Source organism: Lethenteron reissneri, chromosome 17, assembly GCF_015708825.2.
Source record: "Lethenteron reissneri isolate LAM-NWPU_2019-01 chromosome 17, ASM1570882v1, whole genome shotgun sequence".
Taxonomy (NCBI): Eukaryota; Metazoa; Chordata; class Hyperoartia; order Petromyzontiformes; family Petromyzontidae; genus Lethenteron; species Lethenteron reissneri.
The window spans coordinates 7387255-7414908 of NC_083795.1; the positions used below are offsets into that span (position 1 = coordinate 7387255).

General features: G+C 47.9%; 1 protein-coding gene across 1 annotated transcript in view; it reads right to left on the bottom strand.

Moving 5' to 3' along the window:
- Window positions 1-4318: 4318 nt before the first annotated feature.
- Window positions 4319-27654, bottom strand: part of LOC133343414 (synaptic vesicular amine transporter-like) — a 31128-nt gene continuing 7792 nt past the window's right edge. Inside the window, exons 4-15 of the mRNA XM_061552996.1 lie at window positions 27325-27408; window positions 25696-25788; window positions 25000-25089; window positions 23395-23438; window positions 19555-19615; window positions 16326-16421; window positions 15518-15596; window positions 14595-14646; window positions 13417-13480; window positions 12577-12696; window positions 10971-11104; window positions 4319-9694 (exon numbers count right to left, since the gene is read on the bottom strand). Of these exons, the coding sequence (XP_061408980.1) occupies window positions 9575-9694; window positions 10971-11104; window positions 12577-12696; window positions 13417-13480; window positions 14595-14646; window positions 15518-15596; window positions 16326-16421; window positions 19555-19615; window positions 23395-23438; window positions 25000-25089; window positions 25696-25788; window positions 27325-27408 (1037 nt within the window). The 3' untranslated portion in view covers window positions 4319-9574. The remainder of the gene's footprint in view (window positions 9695-10970; window positions 11105-12576; window positions 12697-13416; window positions 13481-14594; window positions 14647-15517; window positions 15597-16325; window positions 16422-19554; window positions 19616-23394; window positions 23439-24999; window positions 25090-25695; window positions 25789-27324; window positions 27409-27654) is intronic.

Consider the following 27654-nt stretch of genomic DNA (forward strand, 5'->3'; position numbering starts at 1 on the left):
GTGTGTGTCTGCAGCAAGCGCGTGTATGTGTACCTATGGACGCGCGCGCGTGTGTTGTGTAGGGGGAACGGTAGTGTAGTGCTTAGCGTGCTGTCTGTGTCTGTGTGTGTGTGTCTGTCTGTGTCTGTCTGTGTGTGTCTGCGTGTGTATTGTGTGTGTGTCTGTGTGTGTGCGCGTGTGTTGTGTAGGGGGAACGGTAGTGTAGTGCTTAGCGTGCTGCCTGTGTGTGTGTGTCTGTGTGTGTGTGTCTGTGTGTGTGGTGTGTGGGGAGCGGTAGTGTAGTGGTTAGCGTGCTGTCTGTGTGTGTGTGTCTGTGTGTCTGTGTGTGTGTGCGTGTGTGGTGTGTGGGGAGCGGTAGTGTAGTGGTTAGCGTGCTGTCTGTGTGTCTGTGTGTGTGTCTGTCTGTGTGTCTGTTTGTGTGTGTCTGTGTGTGTGTCTGTGTGTGTGCGCGTGTGTTGTGTAGGGGGAACGGTAGTGTAGTGCTTAGCGTGCTGCCTGTGTGTGTGTCTGTGTGTGTGTGTCTGTGTGTGTGTCTGTGTGTGTGTGTGTGGTGTGTGGGGAGCGGTAGTGTAGTGGTTAGCGTGCTGTCTGTGTCTGTGTGTGTGTGTCTGTGTGTGTGTCTGTGTGTGTGTGTGCGTGTGTGGTGTGTGGGGAGCGGTAGTGTAGTGGTTAGCGTGCTGTCTGTGTGTCTGTGTGTGTGTGTCTGTGTGTGTGTGTCTGTGTGTGTGTCTGTGTGTGTGTCTGTGTGTGTGTGTCTGTCTGTGTGTCTGTGTGTGTGCGCGTGTGTTGTGTAGGGGGAACGGTAGTGTAGTGCTTAGCGTGCTGCCTGTGTGTGTGTCTGTGTGTGTGTGTCTGTGTGTGTGTCTGTGTGTGTGTGTGTGGTGTGTGGGGAGCGGTAGTGTAGTGGTTAGCGTGCTGTCTGTGTCTGTGTGTGTGTCTGTGTGTGTGTCTGTGTGTGTGCGTGTGTGGTGTGTGGGGAGCGGTAGTGTAGTGGTTAGCGTGCTGTCTGTGTGTCTGTGTGTGTGTGTCTGTGTGTGTGTGTCTGTGTGTGTGTGTCTGTGTGTGTGCGTGTGTGGTGTGTAGGGGGAACGGTAGTGTAGTGCTTAGCGTGCTGCCTGTGTGTATGTCTGTGTGTGTGTGTCTGTGTGTGTGTGTCTGTGTGTGTGTCTGTGTGTGTGCGTGTGTGGTGTGTGGGGAGCGGTAGTGTAGTGGTTAGCGTGCTGTCTGTGTGTCTGTGTGTCTGTCTGTGTCTGTCTGTGTGTGTCTGCGTGTGTCTGTGTGTGTGTCTGTGTGTGTGTCTGTGCGTCTGTGTGTGTGAGGAGCGGTGGGTGTAGTGGTTAACGCTACGCTGCGCTACCAACCCGGCGAACCCAGTTCGATTTCCGCTCATGGCCACCACCGGTCAAGATTATTTGAACCTCCCCTAGGTCGAATCAGCCTCAAACGAGTAACTGGTGTGGAGTATTAACATCGCCACTGGGGAGACAAAGGCGGCCGGCCGTGGTGGATACAAGTCCCGGGCGAAGCCGGGTAGTACAGCTAGTCTATATATATAACATCGTGAATCTGTCTGTCTATCTGTGCCTGTGTGTCTCCGGACCATACGCACTTTCATTGGACGGCGGTTGCCCCTGGCAACGGCTAGCGACGCCTTCGCCGCTTTCATTGGACCTGGCAACGGCTAGCGACGCCTTCGCCAAGGGCTGCAGTTTCATTGGACGGCGGTTGCCCCTGCCAACCGCTAGCCACGCCTTCGCCACTTTCATAAGCTCCGTAATTAATTAAATAATAGCCATTACACAGTGTTGTTGGCGCGCTAGGGGGGGGGGGGGAAGGAACGCCACCCGTACCCTGCCTCTTCCACGTGGACAATTTTAGGCGAGGCCGCAGGCTTTGCACGCTACTAGGCCTCGACACCCACCACGCCACTCTGAGGTAAATTCATCAAAGTTTTTCCTACTCTTCACTACACCCCCACCACAATGTGTGCAATTAATATTACTTTTAAACCCAACGCGCCAACAATCGATTACTTAAATGTTCACTGTACAAATACTCATTAAGCTGGGTGAGCGTACTGACAGTCTATTATGTACACTGTAGCCTGCTTATTAAGCTCTGTGAGCGTACTGCCACTCTATCATGTAGACTCTAGCCTGCTTATGAAGCTGAGTGGGTGTACTGGCAGTCTATAATGTAGACTGTAGCCTGGTTATTATAATCGATTCTTTAAATGTTCTTTGTACAAATAGTCATTAAGCTGCTTTAGCGTACTGCCTGTCTATTATGTAGACTGCTGCCTGCTTATTCAGCTGGCTGGGTGTACTGCCAGTCTATCATGTACACATTAGCCTGGTTAGGAAGTAAAGTTAGTCAATTTGTAACACGTACGCTTTCGCAAACATTATTCATAAACAACGTTATTGCGTTTAGATCGCCTTATTTATTAAGGTGTTGTCACCCTTATCCACCACCCGACACGCCCAATCTGCACAAAATTGTCACGTTCATAAAAGACTAAGACTTGACTGCTTTAGCCCACCGGTGTGTTCAAGCGGAAAACCACAACAATTACCATTTCTCATGAAAAAACTACTGTATAATTATGTTTAAACCCCACGCGCCAATAATGGATTTGTTTAAATGTTCACTCAACAAATACTCATTAAGCTGGCTGAGCGTACTGCCACTCTAGAATGTACAGTGTAGCCTGGTTATATTTCTGGGTGGCTGCACTGACAGTCTATCACAGGGGTCCTCAAACTACGGCCCGCGGGCCACATGCGGCCTGCCGAGGACATTTATCCGGCCCGCCGGGTGTTTTTGCCGCCGCTGCCTGCCTGTTACTTTTTTTCTACATGAGAAGGACGGTCATTGGTGGGAGAGGGGGCGGAGTTTCCCCCAATCAGACTGCATTGATGGGCAGTGGAGTCTGTATGTCTCTGTGTGGGCAAAGTTATTGCTGGTATATTGTTTTTGTAGCGCTGTATATATATTGGTATTTTACTAATAGCAATTTTGACTCCCTAGGAAACAATGATGTCAAGAAAGAGAAAAATTGACTCGGAGTGTCGGATATTCAAAGAACAGTGGACTTATGATTACTTTTTCATGCAGTACAAGGAAAGAGCTGTGTGTCTGATATGCCAGAATATAGTGTCTGTGTTCAAAGAATATAATTTACGTCGACACTATGAAACTCAACATAAAGATAAATATGCTTGTTTGGTCGGAGAAGTGAGAAAAGATAAAATATTAAAACTGAAAAATACATTAACAACTCAGCAAAATACTTTTGTGAAGCAGAAGCAGCTAAATATTTCATCACTGCGAGCAAGTTTTCAAGTTGCCAAGCTAATAGCATGCACTGGCAGACCATTCGTGGAGGGAGAATTTGTTAAAGAATGCCTTCTTTCTGTTGCCAAAGAGATGTGTCCAGAGAAGGCCGATTTATTTAGTACAGTGAGTATTTTAGGACCTACAATTACACGGAGGATTGAAGAAATGGGAGACAATTTGCATCAGCATTTGCAAAACTCCACAAAAAAACTTTCCTATTTTTCCTTGGCACTCGACGAAAGCAATGATGTTCGTGATTCTGCACAACTTCAAATTTTTTATTCGTGCGACGAATGACTATTTCGAAGTCACAGAAGAGCTTGCTGCACTGCAAAGCATCAAAGGAACAACTACATGAGAGGATATCTTTCGATTTAAAGCTTTCGTGACTGCAGGGATTCATCTTCTTGGTTCTTTCGGTAAAGTCACATAGAAGGGAAGTAATAAAATAATTCTCACGACGTTTCGGCCACAACGCAAGCAGCCATCCTCAGGTCAAAACCAGGTCTGTTGGGGAGACAGCGTCTGAATGAAACAGCACACGAGCTTGGAGCATATATAAGCTGGGTTGGAAGCGGGGGAAAGAGCGCCTTGACAAAAGAATTTGCATATCAAGAGGAATTTAGCATATTTATGGGAAATGCAGGAATGTGATTAGTACTACATATGCCCGTGCTGCATATGTAGTACTAATAACATTCCTGCATTTCCCATAAATATGCTAAATTCCTCTTGATATGCAAATTATTTTGTCAAGGCGCTCTTTCCCCCGTTTCCAACCCAGCTTATATATGCTCCAAGCTCGTGTGCTGTTTCATTCAGACGCTGTCTCCCCGACAGACCTGGTTTTCACCTGAGGACGGCTGCTTGCGTTGTGGCCGAAACGTCGTGAGAATTATTTTATTATGTTTTATTTTTATTATTTTATTACTTCCCTTCTACGTGACTTTACCGAAAGAACCAAGAAGAGAGGATATCTATGAAAAGGTTTGCCAAACTGTGAATGGTTTGGAGCTGAACTGGGCTAAACTAGTCAGTGTGACAACTGATGGTGCTCCTAGCATGGTGGGGTCTAAGAAAGGAGTAATTGCTCGCATTAACCAAGAGATGGACAAACATAACCATTCTCAACCAATAGCCATACACTGCCTCATCCACCAACAAGCGCTGTGGAGTAAATCACTGAAGTGGGACTCGGTTATGAAATTTGTGGTATCTTGTGTTAACTTCATTAGAGCTCATGCACTAAACCACAATTTCAGGCATTTCTGTCTGAGCTAAATGTTGACTATGAAGATGTTCTGTATCACACAGAAGTCCGTTGGCTGAGTCGAGGGAGAGTTTTGAAACGTTTCTATGACTTACTTCCACAGATTACAGCTTTTCTGCTTAAAAAAAACAAAGAAGTACCAGAGCTCAATGATGCAGAATGGAAATGGCACCTTGCCTTTCTGACAGATGTAACAGAGCTACTCAACAGTTTCAATGTGCAACTTCAAGGAAAGGTGAAGCTCATCTGTGATATGCAATCACATGTCAAAGCATTTGAAGTAAAATTAGGCCTCCTCATCAAACAAGTGAAGGAGGAAAACTTCTGCCATCTCCCCACAACTCAAAATCTGTTAGCGGAAAAACCATTGGTTGCATTCCCAAACAAAACGTGTGGATTCACTGGAAAAATTGCAAAAGGAGTTCCAATTTGGATTTAAAGAGCTTCATCTCCATGAACAGGACATACAGCTTTTCCGTAACCCATTTTCTATTGACATTGAAAATGTGGATACAATTTACCAAATGGAACTGGCTGAACTGCAGAATTGTGACTCTGAAAGAGGCATTCAAGTCAAGCAGCCTTCATAATTTCTACGCATCTCTCCCCTCTGAGACATATCCTCATCTCAGGAACCATGCACTCAAAATGGCAACCATCTTTGGCAGCACTTATGTCTGTGAACAGACTTTTTCCAGAATGAAACATTTGAAATCTCCAACCAGATCTAGACTAATGGATGCACACTTGCATCACTTGTTACGACTAGCAGTGACAAATATGGAACCGGACATTGACCATCTCATTAGTCAAAAGCAGGCCCATAGTTCCCATTGAAATACTGGCAAGTTTGTTGATTTAACTTTTACTTGTTCTTCATTTTAAATATTGTATTTGTTCCCGTTTTGTTTCTTCACTTCAAAATAAGATATATGCAGTGTGCATAGGAATTTGTTCATAGTTTTTTTTTTAACTATAGTCCGGCCCTCCAACGGTCTGAGGGACAGTGAACTGGCCCTCTGTTTAAAAAGTTTGAGGACCCCTGGTCTATCATGTACACATTAGCCTGCTTCTTAAGTAAAGTGAGTCTTTTTGTAACACGTACGCTTTCGCAACCATTCTTCACAAATAACTTTATTGCCTTTCGCTCGCCTTAATTATTAATGTGTTGTAACCCTCCACCACCCCACACGGCCAATCAGTCAAAAAGTGTCCCGTTGATAAAACACTCATAAGTCTCTGCTTTGGCCCACCGGTGTGTACAAGCGTAAAACCACAACAATTCCCATTTCAGAGTACGTCCTTTCGCTGATGCTGGATGCAATTACCAGCCAAACGTCGTACTGTTCAGTTGTCTGTCCATCTGTGTACGATCGCTTGCGAGGGATTTGCCGGGAGGCACGTCCCGTGCCCCGCGATGGGAATAGGCATGTCACTGTGTATGTGTTTGTGTGTATGTATGTGTGTTTGTGTGTATGTGTGTGTCTGCGTGTATGTATGTGGTGGGGAGCGATAGTGTAGCGGTTAGCGCGCTGCGCTATGAACCTGGCGACCCGGGTTCGATTCCCGCTCACGGCTAACACCAGTGACGATTATCTGAACCGGTCCTGGGCCTCCCCTAGGTCGACTCAGCCTTAAATGAGTACCTGGTGCGGTGTGTAAACATCGCCACTAGGGAGACAGCGGCGGTCGGGCGTGGTGCTGGCCACCCACCCCCTCGTGTACTGTTCCGGCCTTCATAGGTGCTCGCTAACAGCACTTGCCCCTACAGTCTGTTCAGGCTATACGGGGGATCTTTGATCTTTGTCTTTGTATGTGTGTGTATGTGTGTGTATGTGTGTGTCTGCAGCAAGCGCGTGTCTGTGTACCTATGGACGCGCGCGCGTGTGTTGTGTAGGGGGAACGGTAGTGTAGTGGTTAGCGTGCTGTCTGTGTGTGTCTGTGTCTGTGCGTGTGTGGTGTGTGGGGAGCGGTAGTGTAGTGGTTAGCGTGGTGTCTGTGTGTGTGTCTGTGTGTGTGTCTGTGCGTGTGTGGTGTGTGAGGAGCGGTGGGTGTAGTGCTTAGCGCTACGCTGCGCTACCAACCCGGCGAACCCAGTTCGATTCCCGCTCACGGCCACCACCGGTGACGATTATTTGAACCTCCCCTAGGTCGACTCAGCCTCAAACGAGTAACTGGTGTGGCTTATTAACATCGGCACTGGGGAGACAAAGGCGGCCGGGCGTGGTGGATCCAAGTCCCGGGCGAAGCCGGGTCATGTGTATGTGTTTATGTGTATGTATGTGTGTGTATGCATTTGTGTGTGTGTATGTATTTGTGTGTGTGTGTGTGTATGTATGTGTATGTGGGTTTTTTTGTATGTGTTTATGTGTATGTCTGCATGTCTGTATGTATGTGTGTATGTACGTCTGTGGATGTGTGTGTGTGTCTATGTATTGTGTGTATGTGTTTCTGTGTATGTATCTGTGTGTATGTATGTGTGTTATGTGTCTGTCTGTGTGTCTGCATGTATGTGTGTGTATTGTCTATGTTTTTGTGTGTATGTATGTGTGTGTTTGTGTGTATGTGTATGTCTGTGTGTATGTATGTGTGTGTATGTGTGTGTATGTGTATGTGTGTGTATGTATGTGTGTGTATGTGTTTGTATGTGTTTGTGTGTTTACGCTCGCATTACACAAATGTGTTGCAGGTCTAAGGCGTTCCTCGCGCAGCATTGCCGCTTTCTTTTTTCAGTCGTTTACTGCCGTACGCACCCTGACAGTCGTGCGTGTCTGCAGCAAGCGCGTGTATGTGTACCTATGGACGCGCGCGCGTGTGTTGTGTAAGGGGAACGGTAGTGTAGTGCTTAGCGTGCTGTCTGTGTCTGTGTGTGTGTGTCTGTGTGTGTGTGTCTGTGTGTGTGTCTGTGTGTGGTGTGTGGGGAGCGGTAGTGTAGTGGTTAGCGTGCTGTCTGTGTCTGTGTGTCTGTGTGTGTGTCTGTGTGTGTGTCTGTGTGTGTGCGTGTGTGGTGTGTGGGGAGCGGTAGTATAGTGGTTAGCGTGCTGTCTGTGTGTCTGTGTGTGTGTGTCTGTCTGTGTGTGTCTGCGTGTGTCTGTGTGTGTGTCTGTGTGTGTGTCTGTGCGTGTGTGGTGTGTGAGGAGCGGTGGGTGTAGTGCTTAGCGCTACGCTGCGCTACCAACCCGGCGAACCCAGTTCGATTCCCGCTCACGGCCACCACCGGTGACGATTATTTGAACCTCCCCTAGGTCGACTCAGCCTCAAACGAGTAACTGGTGTGGCGTATTAACATCGCCACTGGGGAGACAAAAGGCGGCCGGCCGTGGTGGATACAAGTCCCGGGCGAAGCCGGGTAGTACAGCTAGTGGTTATATATGCATGGTAAGAAACATCAACATGGCAGATTCCAAAGAACACAGGATGAGATGTTACTATCCTTTGTGCAAGCACTTCCAAGAGTTCATGAACAGTGAGCCTGGTGAAATTTGGGGAGCGCATCGTCAGTAGTGACCCTTTGGTTCCTAGGGTGTTTCGGCCTTTCATACTATACACCCTCCCCAAAGGCGGCCAGCGACAGGGTGATCAATCCTACGCTTGCATCCCATTCCCAATTAGTCATAGGAGTTGCCTTGTTGTTGGTAGCCAACATCCCATGGGACTATGCATGGCAGGGGCGTCCTCCTCCCTGAGTCAAGTATTGTTGACTGCATACCTCCTGGCCCTCTCACTTTGGGGCCCAGCTGGGGTCTTTCCTCTTCATCCAGAGCCACTGACTGCTGCCTTCTGCCGCCTCCGATACAGCTTTGATTGCCGAACGCTGGCTCTGGCCCTTAATTCCCAGGTCTCTAAGCAGTCTGGTTGTAGATGTTGCCACAAAACCTCTGCAGCCCACCTCCACTGGTCGGACTTCTGTGTTCCAGCCATGATGCCGTGCTTCGGCAGCTAGATCGGCATAGCGCAGATGTTTTCGCTCATAAGCCTCATCTACTGAGTCCTCCTAAAATTGCTTTGTTACCAATACTGCCACAAGAATTATACATTTATTGTACTTTGAACAAATAAAACATATATTCACCAGTAAAAGTAGCTTTTAAGTACACGTTGAATGTACGCAGCATAAATCCATAATCTTGAGCGGGCATCCGAGTAATTTTTTTTAAAATTTGACCGCTTTTTTGGCATTATTGTCACAGACGACATCCACTGATGGGGACGGAGAGAAATCGGCTCGTGTGCTGGTGCACTGGAATATTTAATCGCAGGATAACGAGAGACGGAAATGGGTTTGCAAGGTCTTCATCTAGCAGTGGATTGACCATGGCTAATAAGGATTGTGAGCACTTGCTTAATGTGAAATGTACCATCGCAATTATTTGTTCATTGTTTGCACTTGTGTTCAACCAATGTCATGCGCACTTAATAGTGTAATACATTTTGCGTGAATACATAATGGTATGTATCATATACATGCTCTATCAGAAACAAAGATTTGCTTGCTGGCTGGATTCCTGCCTAGATTCCTGGATGGCTGGAAGGCTGGGCGAAAGTGAGTGTGCCCGCTAGGGACATCACCGTGCACGTCTGCGCAATGACATCTGCCGCATCCCGCCACGTTGAGCCGGGTTTGTGCGTGCTCGTGTCGTGTTGCCTGCCCTCCACCCTGGCTGCGTGGGTCCTGCGCAAATGCACGGGCTATATGCTCTCTTCCTCTATTAAACATAAGTCTTGCCAGCTGGCTGGAGGAGGGACGGGCAGTCGCATCGAAATAAACAACCCGCCTACACATTGCAATGCCACGCATATCGCACGATTTTCACAATGTTGCATAACTTTTCCGAGTTGCGAGGTGTCAAGATTTTAAATGGAAGTTCCATTTCCGTTAGTTTTTTTCGTTTATTTTGAAATTGTGGCTTTGCACCGGGTGTGTGGTTGTGTACTAATATTAGCACCATGCATGTGGCTGAATCATCACTCTTCGCTCTCTTCTTCCATGGTCTCGTCGGCAGTAATGGACTGCATCCGGTTCGGCATGCTCTGGGTGAGGTACGTCTTGGTGTATACAGGGCAGCCCTGGCTCATCAGGATGGCCTACAACAAGATCACATCACACCATTAGTTCATAGTTGACTTGTTCAAAAAGGGTTGCACAAGCAAGTGTATAAATAAGAGCTTGCCATATTAGCGTTGGCCACGTACGGTGCAAAAGAAGTTTGACATAGGAACCAGTTCTCAATTGTTATCAAAGATAAATGTCACGCTTGTTTTACCGTAGGGCAATGCAGATCAGTATTGAGATCACATTGTTCGTATGTTGCGTATATTGTCACTAATATCCTTCCCTAATTCTAGAGCTTATTTTGACAATGTTATGGCTCTGAAATGTATATTTTAATGTAGGGTAACTGCAGGTTTCAATTTGCTTTCCTTCATTTAGCTGATGCCTTTGTAGTCAAGAACATGTCGTCAAAAGCAATATAACGTTGAGTCCCTCCCGGAGCATTTGGCATCCTAACCCCTTCCTATTTCTGTAAACTTGTTCATCCACTGCTAACACTCGTCCCTGATATAAGTCGAGCTGAACATAAACCCTAGCTAAACTTTATAATAATTGAGCTATTATTAAACCACAATTGTGGACAGTGAAGCAAAATCACTTGGTGTCCTATGCACCCAACTTGTTTGATCCTCCTTTACCAACCCACACTGACTGGTGTGGTTAAGTATAGTTAACCCATTCCAATGATGTACGTGTATGTATATGTACGTCATCAGTTTTTCTTCTTGTTTCGTTCCAATGACGTGCACGTAAAGTAAAATAACTATCGGTAACGAGACTCCCACAAGGCCATGTGGGAGGGCGAGTGGCACAGTTTAGCGCCAGCTATAGAGTGCGGTCATGTCGCTACAGTTCTCTGCGGTGAGTACAATGCGTTTGAAAACAATGACGCTCTGCCTCTTGAAATAAAATTTAAGCTAACCGCTTGCGCGTTCCGATGATTAGCGGTGAACGGGACCCACCCTGCAACTTGCAGATGTCTCGGAAAGGGTTACGTTTCGTTAAGTAACCCCCACAAACCGCATGGTGTGCAGTGGTGCTCATGCAACGCTGGATTAACAACAGTGCAATAGCAAACCACAGCTCTCTGCTGCAGTGTCTTCATCTTGGAATTAACTAAGTACAGTGTTGCCGTCTTAGCAAACAATTTCCTCAATAACTTTGTTTTGAGAATGTATGATTTTTGTTGCCGATAGAACAAGTATTTAAGTGTTTTTTTTCCAAAATGTAGATCAAAAAACAAACCAGGGTTTGTTTAAATCATCCTGTATGATGCTAATATCTGTGAGGTCGTGTAAATAGCCTCACCGTTTTCTCCTCCTTGCCCGGTGGATTGCGTAGGAAGAAGCAGAGCGGAGCAAAGAGGATGTTGATGATGCCGATGATGACCATTAGCCAGGGGAAGCCCAACTCTTTGGCTATGGCTCCTCCAGCCGAGGGACCTGCAGCAAGACCACATGACTCGTTTACGAGACCTCATCGCCCCAATAGTCCGTGCGCCTCACCAGCTCCCCAATCTCGGACCAACTTCAAGATCACACCGTTTGTTAATATTCTCCATGGGCTCGGCCCTGCCTACCGCACACCCCCCCTCTCATCTCCCTCTACTCTGGTCCATGGACTCTCCTGTCTTTCCCCTCTCATCTCACTCTACTCTCCTCCATGCACTCTCCTACCTCTCCCCTCTCATCTCACTCCACTCCCCTCTACACACTCTCCCCTCTCATCTCGCTCCCCTCCACGCACTCTCCTACCTCCCCCCTCTCATCTCACTCTACTCCCCTCCATGCACTCCCCTACCTCTCCCCTCTCATCTCACTCCACTCCCCTCCACGCACTCTCCTGCCTCTCCCCTCTCATCTCACTCTACTCTCCTCCACGCACTCTCCTACCTCTCCCCTCTCATCTCACTCTACTCTCGTCCATGCACTCCCCTACCTCTCCCCTCTCATCTCACTCTACTCCCCTCCACGCACTCCCCTACCTCTCCCCTCTCATCTCACTCTACTCTCGTCCATGCACTCCCCTACCTCTCCCCTCTCATCTCACTCCCCTCCACGCACTCTCCTGCCTCTCCCCTCTCATCTCACTCTACTCTCCTCCACGCACTCCCCTACCTCTCCCCTCTCATCTCACTCTACTCTCGTCCATGCACTCTCCTGCCTCTCCCCTCTCATCTCACTCCACTCCCCTCCAGGCACTCTCCCCTCTCATCTCACTCTACTCTCCTCCACGCACTCTCCTACCTCTCCCCTCTCATCTCACTCCCCTCCACGCACTCTCCTGCCTCTCCCCTCTCATCTCACTCTACTCTCCTCCATGCACTCTCCTGCCTCTCCCCTCTCATCTCACTCTACTCTCCTCCACGCACTCTCCTGCCTCTCCCCTCTCATCTCACTCTACTCTCGTCCATGCACTCTCCTGGCTCTCCCTCAGCACTCCAATCCTCTTCACACTCTGCTCAAGCAACCTTCATTTGGTTGGAGATCTCTCATTCCCCACACTCCCGATCGTGTGGAACTCCCCCTCGCCATGCGTGGTGGTGACTCCATGAGCCTGTTCAATTCCAGGATCAAGACCTTCCTTTTTGTCCCTTTGAAATGACTGACTGTACGAAAAAATGTGCAGACTCTTTCTGTACAGCGGCTCGAGATGCGGTCACATTTCGACGCTATACAAATCCAACAAAACCTTTTATTTTGCCAGGTCAGGCTCGCTGAACTATATGGCTCTTTTTTCAGACGTGACCTGGCTGCAAATGGTATCTCAACGAAGTGGCTTATCACGCGTAAACTTTTCACAGCCCAACACTCTTATTAAACGCATGCAAAGGAGCAGAAGGCGAGGACGGGCGCCGGAACGTCGAGCTACGATTGGCCTGTGACGGCGTGGCTTGTGCTGCCGCGGGACCCGCCTAGCGCGAAGCCGAGGCAGAAGGCAACGTCCGCGATGGCGTAGACGCTGCCGTAGACGGAGACGTGGCGCAGGTCAACCAGGTAGCCCATGATGGGCATCATGGAACAGTCCACCATGCCTGCATGCGCCCGCAAAAACACGCACCGCCCGCGATGTTGTGGTGGCATGGCCGAGCGGTCGCGTATCTTTAGCACACATGAATGTATGGTATGTTGAACTTTTGTCGCACCGTACATAGCTAATCGTGCTAATCGAAGGTGCCGGGGAACGACAACAAACTAAACCAAAACAAACCCGTGCACTTGTTGCAGAGGTTGGCACTTCGAACTGTGCGGCAGCCACCCTGCTCAATGATGTGCAGGTGTGTTAACCATGAATACGCGTCGGCTGCTTTGGCAGTGCAGTTAAAGATCCGGCAGCGTTATTCAGAAATAGGCCGTGTTTGCCGGTGTCATTTCATAAAAAGAGTCCTATGACTCGGTGGCATTCCTGGATTTTAAAAAAATGGCTAATATACATTGTCATGAAATGCGATTTAGTATAAGCATGCTGGAGTAAAAGAGATAGGGTAAGAAACACGGAAATAAGGTTCGATCACATGAGGTGGTTGGAGGAAAACCGATTTGGCAATATGGTTATTTGCATGGCAGATGGACAATAAGAAGTGATAGACCAAGGGAGAGATGCAAAGATGGTATCCTTGAGAAAAGAAGAGCACGGGGAGAGTGATAATGGCAAAATATGGTAAGATCAGAAAACATGAAGGAAATATGTCTGCCAATCTGTGCCAGGAAGACCGATGACTGATAGATACTCGTATTTGTACAAGGAAACTTACCCAGCGCAAAACCAATTGCAAAATTCGGAGCAATCAAGGCATAAATGTTATTAGCCAGTGGTACCTGCAAAACAGTTTTGAAAACAAAGATCATGTGACATGTCTCGAACCCACAATCTAATGGGTGTTGTGAATACTCGTCCTGAGAAGAGGCACATTTAAGAGACAAACAGCATGAACCTTAAGGCGGTACCCCGGCTCTCGCATAATGTCCGTGATGCAGTCATTTTTAGTCTGTTGATAGTCGGCGATGCGGCAATCGACTCATCTCGACGAGCTGTACACGATGCACCGCTACGGTGCGTACGAGCGTTCAGGGTTCCGGCGCAATCGTCCTCGCTGCGTTTCGACATCGCGGAGTGTGGCACTGATTTCGGATTGATTGGTACCCCAGCCGCGGAGTTAAGTACACCCCTGGAAAAATAGTGTCCCAGAAATAAAATATTTAATTGCCTCGGCCATTTTGTATTATTTGGTACCCCGGGGTACCGCCATAAGGATGATATATATATGTACTATAAAAATTATTAAAATAAAACATTTACATATTATCAGTGGTCCTCATACCATCCAGGACACGGCTGAATTCAACATCGACTCACGACGCCGTTTCTCCTAAACTGCTCCGAGCGTCATGAAGTAATGAACTAGAAAAACTGTGACATGAATGTCTCTGCAGCTTTGCTTTTATACAAAATACCAAGCGGCCTCTCTCGTGCTTTCGTGGTATGAAATATCGGGATTTTTTTTTTAATCTTCATATTAAGTTCGCTTGCGTGCTTGCTTGCTTGCTTACGACCGTGCAAACCTTTCGGTCGTTTTTTAACCCACTTCCCGTGATCCAATCGAGCTGACATTTTGCACACAGACTCGTTGTGCGAGACAATTAATGTTCGTGAAAATTTTTTTCCAAAATTTTACACTGTTTAGGGAAAACAAATTAAATATTTAATTACCAATTGTTTAATACTGGCAGACAATCATCTGACCCATAGGTGGCAGCCATCTCAAGCCAGAGGACGAGAGGACTCTAGCCGCCACGCATATTAAGGATTTATAGTGAAAAACTTTGTTTTTACGGGTTATACTTGTTACTTCTTCTGAAAACCCGTGATTGTGTCAAAGTTCAATGAAGAACGCAATATTCAGTCGCAGCTGGTGGTGCGATGATGACTCACACAGCTCATGCTCACGCCAACCAACACCATCCCCAGGACTGAGCACAGCCACCTGTGAACAGTTTACGGTAAGAAGAAGAAAAAACACACTTACATTTTAAAAAGATGTAATGTTTCGCTTCATTTAAAATTGACTTTGTAAAAAAGCAGTTTCGCGATCGTCTAATTGTATGCTGTTAAGAACGTTCGAGCCTTGAGGGGTCATGGGTCTATCCCCCGCAGTCAGTTTACCGAGTGACAATGATGGGTATTGAACCGTCTTTGGCGAAAAAGACAATGTGAGCGGTAATTTCAGTCGCCAATATTTTCACGTGTGTGTGTGTGTGTGACCTGCTGGATTACACGATTCGGTTTCGAAGCCGGCTCGAAGTGTCTTCAGCATCTACCACATTTTTAAGCCGTTACGGAGAAATGTCACGGAAAATTAAAATTCATGTTATTACAGACTTCAGCCTACCCGAACTGTCTGCAAACCCTTCATCAGTCGAGGCTTCTCGGACAAATAGACACTGGAGCGCATGGACACCACTCCCCAAACACCGGTGGCTATTACTCCATCAGCGGTTGTGCCACCACTGCATCTAGACGACAGAATAAGCTTATGCAAGTTCAACTCGTGTCCTTCGTATGATTTAGACCGTGGTGCACATCAGAGGGCAGTGCAGAATAATTTTTTTTTACTGTGCATCTACGCTCCAAATTGTGTGCTCCTCACCTTCACCGACGCGCACTGACCAGCACCGTGATGTGTGGTGAAATAACCCACAATACCCGCGCGGTGACAAGGCGAGGCCCTCGTCCAGCAGTGGATTGACCAAAGCGCTGCAAATTGTACGTAGGCATTAAGATATCCACCTATAGACGGCAGTGTGCCGCGCCGTGATCGTTAGAGGTCGCGTGCGTGAGTGGGAGGAAAACGTCACCTTCCTATGCGATGAGCGAGTGGCCCAAAGATGTTTGTTGCGATCAGATATGAAATGCTGGCTGGGAGGAAAGCCATGCCTGGGAGGAAAGAACATAAATGTCCTACAATTTCCACATCATTCTGTCGTATGGCGAGGGGTTGATCAGCAATGCTTATTTGCTGCTTTCCAGGTTGGGCAGCGAGGCGGTGGACGGCTTCAGGAATAGCCTGGCGAATCTCTGAAATGCCAAATAGCCCCACTGCTTGAACCATGACCATTGCCATGTTCCCAAAAATAAATGGTGAAACTTTACCACCACCTTTTTATTTTGTTCAGGCCAAACTCTGGCCTGCGGTTTGCAAAAAATGCGAACTCTGGCATAGAGTTGTGGGGAAACCGTTGCGCTAAACAATCTGACAACCATAAATGTCGATTTACAGCTTTCGTGACTGCAGGGATTCATCTTCTTGGTTCTTTCGGTAAAGTCACGTAGAATGGAAATCATAAAATAATGAAAATAAAACATAATAAAATAATTCTCAAGACGTTTCGGCCACAACGCAAGCAGCCGCCGTCAGGTGGAGAGCAGGTCTGTCGAGTAGACAGAGTCTACTCGACAGACCTGCTCTCCGAAACGTCGTGAGAATTATTTTATTATGTTTTATTTTTATTATTTTTTTATTTCCAATCTGACAGCCGTAGACCCAGCAACCTGTGATGCACGTGCACGTGCCCACGCACGCACACATTGGCGAGTAAATCTCGGAGGGTTGTTTCGTGATCGGCTCGGTGGACTCGTTGAGAACGTGACCGTGCGCACACTCACCGATCTGCCACTTGGAGGGACACATGGTTTCCATCATCCAGATGGGCAGCAGCGGCTCCATCATGCCTATTCCCATGTTCCCAAAACAGATGGCGCCTGCAGCGAACAAATTCAATGAGCGCAACGGTGATTATAAATAAATAACCAGCGCCGTTTGCACAGCCGACAAGGGCGGTGTGCGAAGCATGAATGTTCCTGTGCCTAATATACGCCCCTTAAGCAAACACCGGTTAGCATAATTTACTTCTGAAGAACAGATACCAGTGCACATTATAGACGAGCTTAGCTCTGGTGTATATGACATTGCAGTTGGCTTATGAGTGGACACAAAAGTATGATTCGGCTGCAAATTCTGCAAGCTTCTGGTTTAGGCCCTGGACTGTATAGACGCTGTTAAGTGAGCACTTGAAAGGGGTCTGTTGCATAAACGTTGGGTTGGGTTGCTGGCACACCCACATCCCTCTTTATCCGATCTACGCACCACAGCTTCCTCAACACCCTTTCTCTTTTGAAGAAGGACCTGAAACAGGGTTTGAAAACCATAATAACAAGAAGAGACATTTTTTTTTATTCTGCAAGCCCCAGTGCCGTGTGAATACAAGGTGGTGGTCTTTAATAAATAACTGTCACGAAGCAGTCCCGAAAGAGCTGCACCCGGCTTCAGAGCCACAGGGTGCCAACTCCTGGTCTCAAACATATTTACTTCACGCAATCGTTATCAAAGTACGTGTGCGCACGTACTGTTCCTTCGTTAGTCTCTCCTTGCCGTGTTGGTCATATGGGAGCGGTTTTACCATATTTAAAACAAAACTACACTATTTTTTTTATTTTACCAGGTAAGGCCCACTGAGCTATACGGCTCTTTTATCAGAAGCAACCTGGCCACAAATGAAAACTCAACAAAGTGGCTTATCACGTGGAAATATACAGCAGCCCAATGCTGGAAACGCATGTTTCTAAATGTGGAGGGAAAACAGGAGGACACGGAGAAAAATCCACGCGACCAAGGGGGAGAAAATGCAAACTACAAATTATACAGGAATCAGGGTCAGAATCAAACCCACGACCTCCTGTATACCAGGCAAGGTAGTTTCCATCTCGCCACCGTAGCGCCACGCTGGTCAGCGAATGCTTGTGAGGGCCCAGGTGTGGCCGAGGTCCCGGTTCAGATATCACTCGCCACAGCCACAGGTGTGAGCCATGGCCAGGAGTCAAATTCGGGTGGCCAGGTTCATAGGCTCAGTATGTGAGCCACTGCGAAGGCTCCCTCATCATCATCATCACCATCGTGTTACCACTGATGTATTGAAAGGTGGTTGTTTTCATGATTGTCGTCGTTATCGGTTGCTTATGACGTAATGCAACCATTAACCCCCCTCCCCCCAACTACGCGCAAGGGCACACAAGTGACGTCATCATATCTCCCTATATTTAAGGAACGAAACAGCAGGATTTATCCACAAATCTGGCTGTTGCCTGATGAAGCTCGTTGTAATTACTGGCGAAACGTCGTACTCAGATTGGAAATGTTGTGGCTTTGCTCTCCAACACATCGGTTTGCTGTACTCGTAACGAATTGGCATGTTCTGTTTACGTGACAAAGCGTGTTGGGTGGTTGCAGGTTTAACGACAAATTAATATATTTACGCGATCTAACCCAAAAAAAAACTGTTATGGATACTAATAACGTATTTAAATAAATGTATCCATCATTACAAAAGTCGCACACAAACGAGGCCCTGTATGCCTATTGTAATTGAAACAAGGTGTTATTCTGCAGCCAATTCTGCCAGGTTAGGGTTTAGCCCCTGGACTGTACAGATGCTGTCAGTGAGCACTTAATAGGGGTCTCTGTTGTGTAAACGTAGGGTTGGGTTACTGGCACGCCCACACTCCACAGCTTCCTTAACCCGTCCGCTTCTTGTGTGCACAGGGGTGATGGTGAGGCCGCAGTATGCCAGCGCTGTCTTGCAAAAAAATACTCATAATATGCGTGCGGTATCTTAGCGTGCAGCTTTTTGTTCAACAAAGTAGTTGGTGTTGCTGCTGCTGCGATGACAGTGGTGCACACGCACAACATTTATATAACTAAACACATTCATCAAAAACCCAGTGGTCTTAAAAGGAATATATTTATATTAGGTGATGTTTTGGGCAATGGTCCTTCTTTACAGCACATAAATAGAGAGGCCAGAGAGCTAGAGTGGATAATACGGGTTGGAGACGGCACTTAACACACTGGTGCCTGATGAAAATTACATTACAAACAATGTTTTCAGATTTTTAGTTTCACCTTGGTAAGTTAACGATTAATTAACAGTTGCGATTACATAACAGGTGTTTGTTCAGGCATGCTGCAAACAGCATTATCTTGCATACCGGTACATATTTTTTGCATAATATTAATTAAAAATACGCAACGAGATGACTCCTGCTCTGTCGCAAAAATGGGCGTAATTTATTTCATGCAAATAAATCAGATTTATACATATTGAAACACAATAAAAAAATATTCGATAAATATTCAATGCAATATATGAGTTGCACTTCATGGGCACAATCGTAAGCGCAACAAATTGCCAGCGTTGGACGAAGGCCTCCCCCACGAGACTCGCTGACAGAGTGGCAGCCAAAGGGGGGCAAGCGTGCCCCTGCGAGCTACGTCCCCGCCGAAGAGATGGAGCAACGAAATTGGCTCGTGCGGCAGAGGTCGCAAACGGGTTTTGATTCCTTACCCGTACCCGGCCGCACCAGGGTCGCAAACGGGTACCCGTACCCGTACCCGGCTGTACCCGTACCCTATCCCCGTACCCGGCCGGGTACGGGTATCGGGTACCTGATTGCGACCTCTGGGATGAAGCCATGTTGCAGGCGCGGGTGGGTTGATTCTAGGAACTTGAATTGTGAGAAGAGACAAGACGATGGGAAATGAGTGACAAACAGTTACTCACCAGTGACTCACGGTCTACCCATACCCGGCCGCACCAGGGTCGCAAACGGGTACCCGTACCCATACCTGGCCGGGTATCAGGTAGGGTACGGGTATCGGGTACCCGGTTGCGACCTCTGTTGTGCGGGGGGGGGGCTCAGAAGGAGTGTTGCGTCGCGTAACCGTGAGACGTGGTGACGGCTTACCGGAGGCCTTCGTCCAACAGTGGATTGATCGGCGGCTGGCTGATAATGAGGATGAAGAACCACTGCGTGATATTTTTCAGAGCGATGTTCTTACCTGCGGCGATCAGGATGTAAGGGTCTTGCAGCAGAGTGAGAAGAGAGGATCCCTTCTGGCTCTGCCGGGGGTGAGATTAAAACGGTCATCGACGCAGAGAGAGAAAGTGAGCGCGTGTCCCGCTGCCCTACCGTCCGCGACTCCGGAGGAGTGAGCCTGCCAGAGAAGACATTCCCCAGCGGAGGGCAGCGACGAAATCAGCTCGTGTGCGGAATCAGCGAGATAATGTTGTTGCATCGCGAGAGCACGAAAGATGGCGGTAAACGGCCGTCATCCAGCAGTGGATTGTTCGCGGCTGTCGAACTGCGCAGACAGCAGCGGTAATCTAGGTGGATGAACGCAGATAATAGGATTCGCAATATAGCACCCCCCCCCCCTCCACATCATCACGGATACGAGGAGTTTCACTGAACTGTACTTTTACCCTGGCGAACAGCTGAGCAATACATCGAACGGAGCCGTGTCACTGTTTTTGACTGTTTTCTACATCGCCCAAGAGATCTCATTCAACCAGAAGTCTACGGTTATGAATAAATAACACGATATCACTGCTTGTGATCATAACAATGTTTTCGATGAATATCGTGCCATTTGCATCTCTCAATCGCCGATGGACCACATGCACGTTGGGAGGCAGCCGAGTGCTGCCAGCTGGTGCAAATAATTGCCCAAGCTCTGCAATCCTATATATGTAAGATGTACTCGGCCAATGAATGACACGTGGGAGGAAACTGAAGCACCTGGATAAGATGCATGCGTGAATTTGAATGTTGAATGAATCCCCTAAAACCAATTCACCTGAACATATTCAATATATCTAGATATCGGGTTGGGCCTAGTTGTCCTGCACTTTGAAGGGAGAGAATACATGGGGTTGGTAAGGCAGGCGATGACAGTGCAGCAAATGATTGTTGACTCCATCAGTGGGGAAGTTAGAATGTTGCCTCTTTGTACGCGTGGTATTTCTCTGGTTTTCTCCGGCACGAAACCAAACAATCGTAAACGTGGTTGGCCAAACATCTCTCCTTAAAAAGAGCCCTGAGACTGGGCAAGTCTTTCCTGGGTAAATGTAGTGCATCATCGTTGCCATGCCGTTTTTAGTTTTTCCTCTCGGCAAACCAGGTGTGCATTGATGCACCGATATAAGTATCTAGAAGGAAATAAGGTCTGCGACTCAACGAGTCGGTAACGCCAGCGACCGAGAGAAGATCCAAGGGCGGGACATTGATTTGGCCTCATCGTCGCTAAAGAACTGACGTGCAACGCAGACGGCGACGCGAGATGAAGTTGCTCGAAATTATTCGCAGCAAAGAAGCTTCTCTGAGCGCAGTACCGATAGGTAACGTGACCTTTCCAGTTGACGTTACAGCTGCCCCAGGGCTACTGGGGGGGGGGGGGGGTAAAGAGGGGTGGGAAGGCTGCCACCCTGAACTCACAGCTACCCCCCCCCCATGCCCCCCGATTCGTGTGAACTGCTCCAGACAATCGCGGCTGCGGGGCAGCCCGCTACCAAAGGGTACCCGCCTCAACAAAATGTCAGCGGGGTGCCCCGGGCGAGAGCAGTAGCTCCCCATTGTGGGTGAGCGAGTGAGATCGTCGGGAGAGATGCAAAGCAGTTTGCTGGCTGACCTTCTACTGCTGTGCGCTCGCTGGTCCGAGGCTGGATAAAGTAAAGGCAATGCATCGGCGATGCGCACCCAAGCACCCACCCACCCCATCCACTCATGCCACCCACAATCTGTTATTTTTTAAAATATACTCAGCCACCAATCCACCCACCTACCCACCCGCCCGCCCGCCCGTGCCAGTGATGGTCTCTTTTGACAATCATCCTTGGGATCTAAAGAGAACGAGAGAAAGATACCAACGATGCTCATTGGATAAATTACACGTGCCCAAAGTGGTCAAGGTGAATATGAACTCGGTGCCGTCTCATCCTGCCTGCCCTTCACCGCGTGTTTTTTGTTTACTCTCTGGCGTATGTCTCGAGGAAGCCGCTGTGGAAAAGGGCAATGGTTTTGTAGTCCGTGCATGATTTCCACATCTCTGTTGGAGCTGCACACCAGCTGTAAAGATCTGTTGTCGGTAATCAGCATAGTGCGCAAGTTCGACCGAAGCGTTCGTATTAACTGTGCAAATGTCATGGAGAACATTGAAACGACACGTGTGCTCGCCATTCCATTCGGTGTCACAATAAATCACCGCGGCCCCAATCCACTGCTCAGCAACTGTGCAAAGGCCAAATCTAATACTCTGACCGTCGAGACTGATGTTAAATATAATTCATTTTCCCATTCTTTGTCAACACCCATTGTATTATTATTGTTGTTGTTCTGTATTCTCCACAATGTGAGCCGTATACATTATTTGGTGAAGCTGCTTCTCTGTTAGCACAAATAACAACGAAAACCTCAGCTTCCCTCAATAACACTGTGGCCTTAAAAACATATTTATATATATAAAGATAATAGGTTGTCTTTCGTTCAATCACCTTTCTTCGTAGCACATTCAATTGAAATGCTGCAGAGAGCGAGAATGGACAATAAGAGTTGGAGAATGCACTTCACACACAGGGGCCTGATGACAATTACAGTAACAATGTTTTCTCAATATTAGGCTTACATTGGCATATTAATAGTTACCGAATAGCGATTACATAAACGGGTTTTTTTTTGTTCAGTCTTGCTAAAGTGTGTGCAATGGAGTGTCACTCCGCGTAATAATAAAGCAGACAGCGTCGTTGAGCAAGATGGAACATGTTGTTTGAATAATGAATGTTTTAAATTTCACAAAGAGATGGTCGCTTCTTCATCGTACATTATGTGCTATGAAGAAAGACAATCGCTTGAAACGTCACCTTATTATATCCATTTTTTCCCCAGTGTTATTGACCGATTTGTTGAGTTGTTGATATAAGTATGTGTTCAATTCCACATTCGTGGGATTACTGCATCACACAGAGAACTTGATAAAATCACAAAACGAAGTGTCACCAGGGCTGTTATAGTTGCTGATTGTGCGTACAAAACATGTCGATAACGAGTGGTAAAATGCTGCACTGGTTCATCGATTAATATTAACTCTCTCTGCTCATGATACAAGAATAATATCGCTCGTGCAAACATCAATATTTATGTTGTTCTGTCTATGTTGAATGTCATGGGTTCACGTGATTCCTGCAGCTGCTACGTTTACAGCAATGTAAAAATAACATCGATTCCTCGAGGTGGCCGGGTAGCTCAGAGGTCAGAGGTCAGAGCGCTGCATCTGGATATGATCATGTGGTTCAGCTCTGAGAATAAACGATCCATCAGTTTGAATGATAATGGGACGAACGTTATTGTGTGGCGGGTCGGGTGGGAAAGTGCTGCCGCCTAATGTGAGGGGATCTCAAACGTAGTTCTGTTGTCACCGCTTCCCGTGGGCTGTTCTCGAACACGGTGGGGTGGGGCAGGGGGGGGTGTTGCACTTCTCTGTGAACGGTCGGAGTGAAATGTCTGTCTCATGACTTTACACCGAGTGCACAATCAGGATACAATTGGGGGGGGGAAGACCAGAACATGATAGAAAGCCATCGACTCTTGAATCGACATGCTACCCTGAATCTCGACAGTTCATTGAACAGCACTGCGGGTACACCTATATTGGTGCGCAAAAATTAAAAGGAGTTGCATCGTTCTTGGTGATCTGTGAGAGCGGAATCGCCACGGTAAGCCACTCGCTCTCGTTGGCCACACGTGGCACACACCGCTGTATCAGCGGCGGCTTGGAGGCATGTGGGTTTCAATGTGATTGTGCATGTCAGGCATGGGTGTGGAGGGCAGCCGAGGGTTCACTCACCTCGGCTATTGCTTTGGGCTTTTGCAGAACGCACAGCTGTAAGGCTGGGGATGAACCAATTCAGAGTGCACGTTAATACACAGAGCTGCGTTCATTACAATTTTGTGATGCTGCATTGGCAGCAGCGGTACAAGACTACAAAACTCACAAAAAACTCGACACGTTAGTCAATAACACTGCCCGTAAGGGAACATTTTAAAGTTGTATGTAATAGGCAACGTTTCCATCAATTGCTCTTCCTCATGGCGGAGAGAGATCAATGTCTCTGCTTACGAAAGTTTTTTGACGAATGCGTCGAGCTTGTTGCAATGAAATGTGGTACGATGCGCTACCCACATATTCCGCTTTGGTCGTGCAAACCCACAGGACCCATTGCGAAGTGCACATTGGCGATTGGCAACATTCGCTATCGCTCGTCATCATTGCTAGTGGCCTTCGCCTGCGTTAGATCAGTCACATTCCACGGGAGGTGAAGTGCTCTGGTCGCCGACGACGAGCAGGGTCACAGATGGTGCACGCCGCCCGCCGTGGTTCTCGCGTGGAACCTTTCGCCTCGCCGTGCCCTCCGAGTGAAAGCGATCGACCTACGGGGGCCGTCGTGTTTTTTTTTTATGGCCCCAGATTCAACGACTTCATCATTTACATCATTCTGCTCATAAGCGTAGGCTTGACAATGTTTACAAAAAAAACTTGCAACTCACTAGGCCTAGTGCAGGGGTTGGCAAAATCAAAATAACAAGAAGAGACTTCTTTTTTTCTCTCGAATTCGGTACAAAACTCAATATTTCAAGAGCCGCAATGCACGTGAATGCATGCACACGTGACGTGATGAAGCAGTAACGTAAAGAGGCACATGCGGGCTCCGCAGCCGCAGGTTGCCCACTCCTGCCCTAATGGAACATCGTCAGGTATCCCGTAGCTCGGCTACGATCGTCCGCACGTACGAGACGTGCAGGTTTCAATGCGAGATCCGAGGCTCGGTCGAGAAGCGACGATTCACGTCCCATCCCATCGTGCTGCCGCGTTCATTGCCTTCTCCTGGTTGCCGATCGTCAGCGATTGAGCTGAACATCCTTGCGCTGTTGACCCTGTGTTTGTATTTTTTTCCCGAATTCCATGCTCAGGGCTTAATTTCTCACTCGATCTTTTCCACGTCGCTGGTAGACTGCTGTAGGCACGCGACTCGCAGATATCGACATCGCGAGAGGGAAACTGGACGTGGTGCACTGGGTCCCAAAAATGTCAGAATTGATTCTAGATTTGAAGCTTTCGTGACTGCAAGGATTCATATTCTTAGGTTTTTTCGGTAAAGTCACGTAGGTGACTTTACCGAACTTTACGGAAAAAACCTAAAAACCTAAGAATATGTCAGAATTGGCTTAAATGAAGTCACGACTATGATACACTGGGATCGGACAGTTGCTGCACAGTTATCTCCTTCGAGGGATATAGATTCCATTTTCTGCATAAATATGACCACTGCTCCCCCGATTGAGCAACTTCTGTGAAGTTTACGGATAGTGGTCACATGACTACCTGAGGTTGTGGTGGGGGGCGGGGGGGGGGCAATCTTCGTTGCGTGTGCGATGCGCCGGGGCGCTTTACCTCCATCGAACAGCGCCAGCACCGCGAGCACCAGGAATGGCGCCGTCTTGCTGACGAAGGCGTACATCACACTGCCGAAGGGCGGCCCCACTGCAAACGCACAAAGGTAGCTGTCGTCATTGGCGAAATGCGAGCGCTACGCAGTCCGTCTGTCGTCTGGTCGTGGAACGACGACTAAGGGTGCGCATCGATTTATCGACGGCAATAATTTTCAAAAGGCTCACAATGCGACACTTTGCAATATTTTGCATCACGACTGATGTCTTATTGTTTGTATCATCAACATGCAGCGGCCATGGTCTATCCACTGCTGGATTAATGTCTCCGCATGCCTGTGGCCACCGCTCTCGGTGAGCTGATCTCACTGTGCCATCTCTGCGGTGGTCGTCCTCTCATTTTCTCCTTTGGCTGTCATTCCATCACCAGTCTTGGCCATCAATCATCATCATCATCTTCCCTTCTAAGCCCAGAAACTTTTCTCGGCATTCGGTACGATGTCTCCGAGCGAGCTTGCGTCCCCCATTATCCATGCGCTCATCTTTCTTTCTCTCGGCCCTGTGCTTCCAATCGATGTTTCGTTTTCTAGCAGCACGTGATGTATGTACCGTGTGTTGAACTCCGTTCGCTCCATACGTGGCCAACCGTGCTAACCGTGTGCACTGTGTTACTCCAGGCTGTGTGCGTGCGACTCCTTACCCAGCACCCCCAAGGCCAGACCGCTCAGAGCGATGCCCATAGCATTGCCTCTCTCCTCGTCATCCGGGTACACACTTGCCAGCAGACCCATGCCTGCAAAGACAAAGATACCCTGTGAAGCCTACATCGACTGTCGTGGCAAGTGCTGTGAGTGAGCGCCGATGATGGCCAGCACGGGGCAACGGCGGGGAGTTGTGACCAGCAGTGCACCCGGTCGGCTTTATTTCCTCGGTGCAGATGTTCACACACCACACCAGGAAATCATTTAAGGCCGAGTCTCACCTAGGGGAGACCCAGGACCGGTTTGAATATCACTCGCCGGTGATGTTAGCCGTGGCCGGGAATGGAGTTCGGTTTGTCAGGTTCACTGAACAGTGTACTAACCGCTGCACCGCCACTCCTCATACCATCCACCAAGGCTGAATGCCATCAGGATTTGTCCAGACTGGTGATCCGGAAAATATCTCCACAACAGGCACACCACATCCAGTATACTTCCGCTCACTATGGCCGTGGCGACTAGTCACAGGCCGCCTCCAATCTCTTCGCGACAACAAGTTGCAAAGCTGCACACGGAGCAAAGTGGTCACCATTGTTATTTTGCTACTGACAATTTGTAGACTTAACACCGGCCAATAATCGGCTTTACACTTGCCATTTTGCTTGTCACGATGCAATTAAATGGTACCTTGCTCCACAGCCACTGTCTGCCAGGAAGCCAGAACTACAATTTTACCACGGTACGATTGCTGGTATAGGTTTTTTTCAATTGCGCCTACCGTGTTCTAAACTTAAATTGTCATTATTCCGGGTTTAAAATTTGACATCGATGGCTCATATTGTAACAATGCTAATGGTGAAATATTTTTTTAAAATATTAACGTGTTTCCCATTGGATTACAGCAACATTCTAGTTTATATAATGTTAATTTGTAATATATATTTTTAAAAAATCAGATCTGACCAATGTACTCATAGCACATTCAGTCATGTCCTGCGATGCATTTCTATTCGTTGTAAGAACGACGATGCCGTCAGAAAAACAAATCGCAGGAAATTGTCTTAACAACTTAACAAAGAAGGCCCCAAAGTTTGCCCCAAGCTAGGTGTGAGAGAGAGAAAAAATAAAACAAATATTACGTGCAGCAAGTTCTGTAAATAAATGAATATATATGTTGCTTGGACACAACTGGAAAAGCCATCAGAGGATATGTACCACCTAAGGCAATTAGTTATTGAAGGCTGGCTGGGATCATAAATTAAAAGTGGAAGAAAGCATGCCACTGGGAAAATGTTGGCATGTGGTTGGAATCATTGGACCAGCGTTATATAGACACACAAAGACAAAGATCCCCCGTATAGCCTTAACAGACTGGTGGGGAAAGTGCCGTTAGTGAGCACCTATGAAGGCCGGCACGGCACATGAGTGGGTGGGTGGCCAAAACCACGTACGGCCGCCTTTGTTTCCCAAGTGGCGATGTTTACACATCGCACGAGGTACCAATTTTAGGCTGAGTCGACCTAGGGGAAGACCAGGACCGGTTCAGATAATCTTCACCGGTGTTGGCCTTGAGCGGAAATCGAACACACAGACGCGAGCCGGACCGTTGATTCATTTTTCTTACACACCGGCCACGGAGGAGCACGAAGAGCCAATGCCTTGCAGAGACCTGGCAAACACCAGCAGCCCATAGCTCTCGGCGAACGCAAACACTGGGGGAGCGACAGAGAAGGCAGGTGACGGCGGCGGCGACCGCCAAGTTAACGTGACGAGCCAACGACGCGCGGCGCTTGCCCAGAGGCGTTCGCCGAATGCACAAAGGGGTCTTCGTCACGCAGCGGCTGCTGACTCGAGATGCGTTTAAAACGCGTCTTGAGATTCGCTCACGCGTCTCGACGACGTCGCGCAGATCCTCACCGTCGCTTTGGTGAATTGCCTCGTGTGACCCACCCCCACCC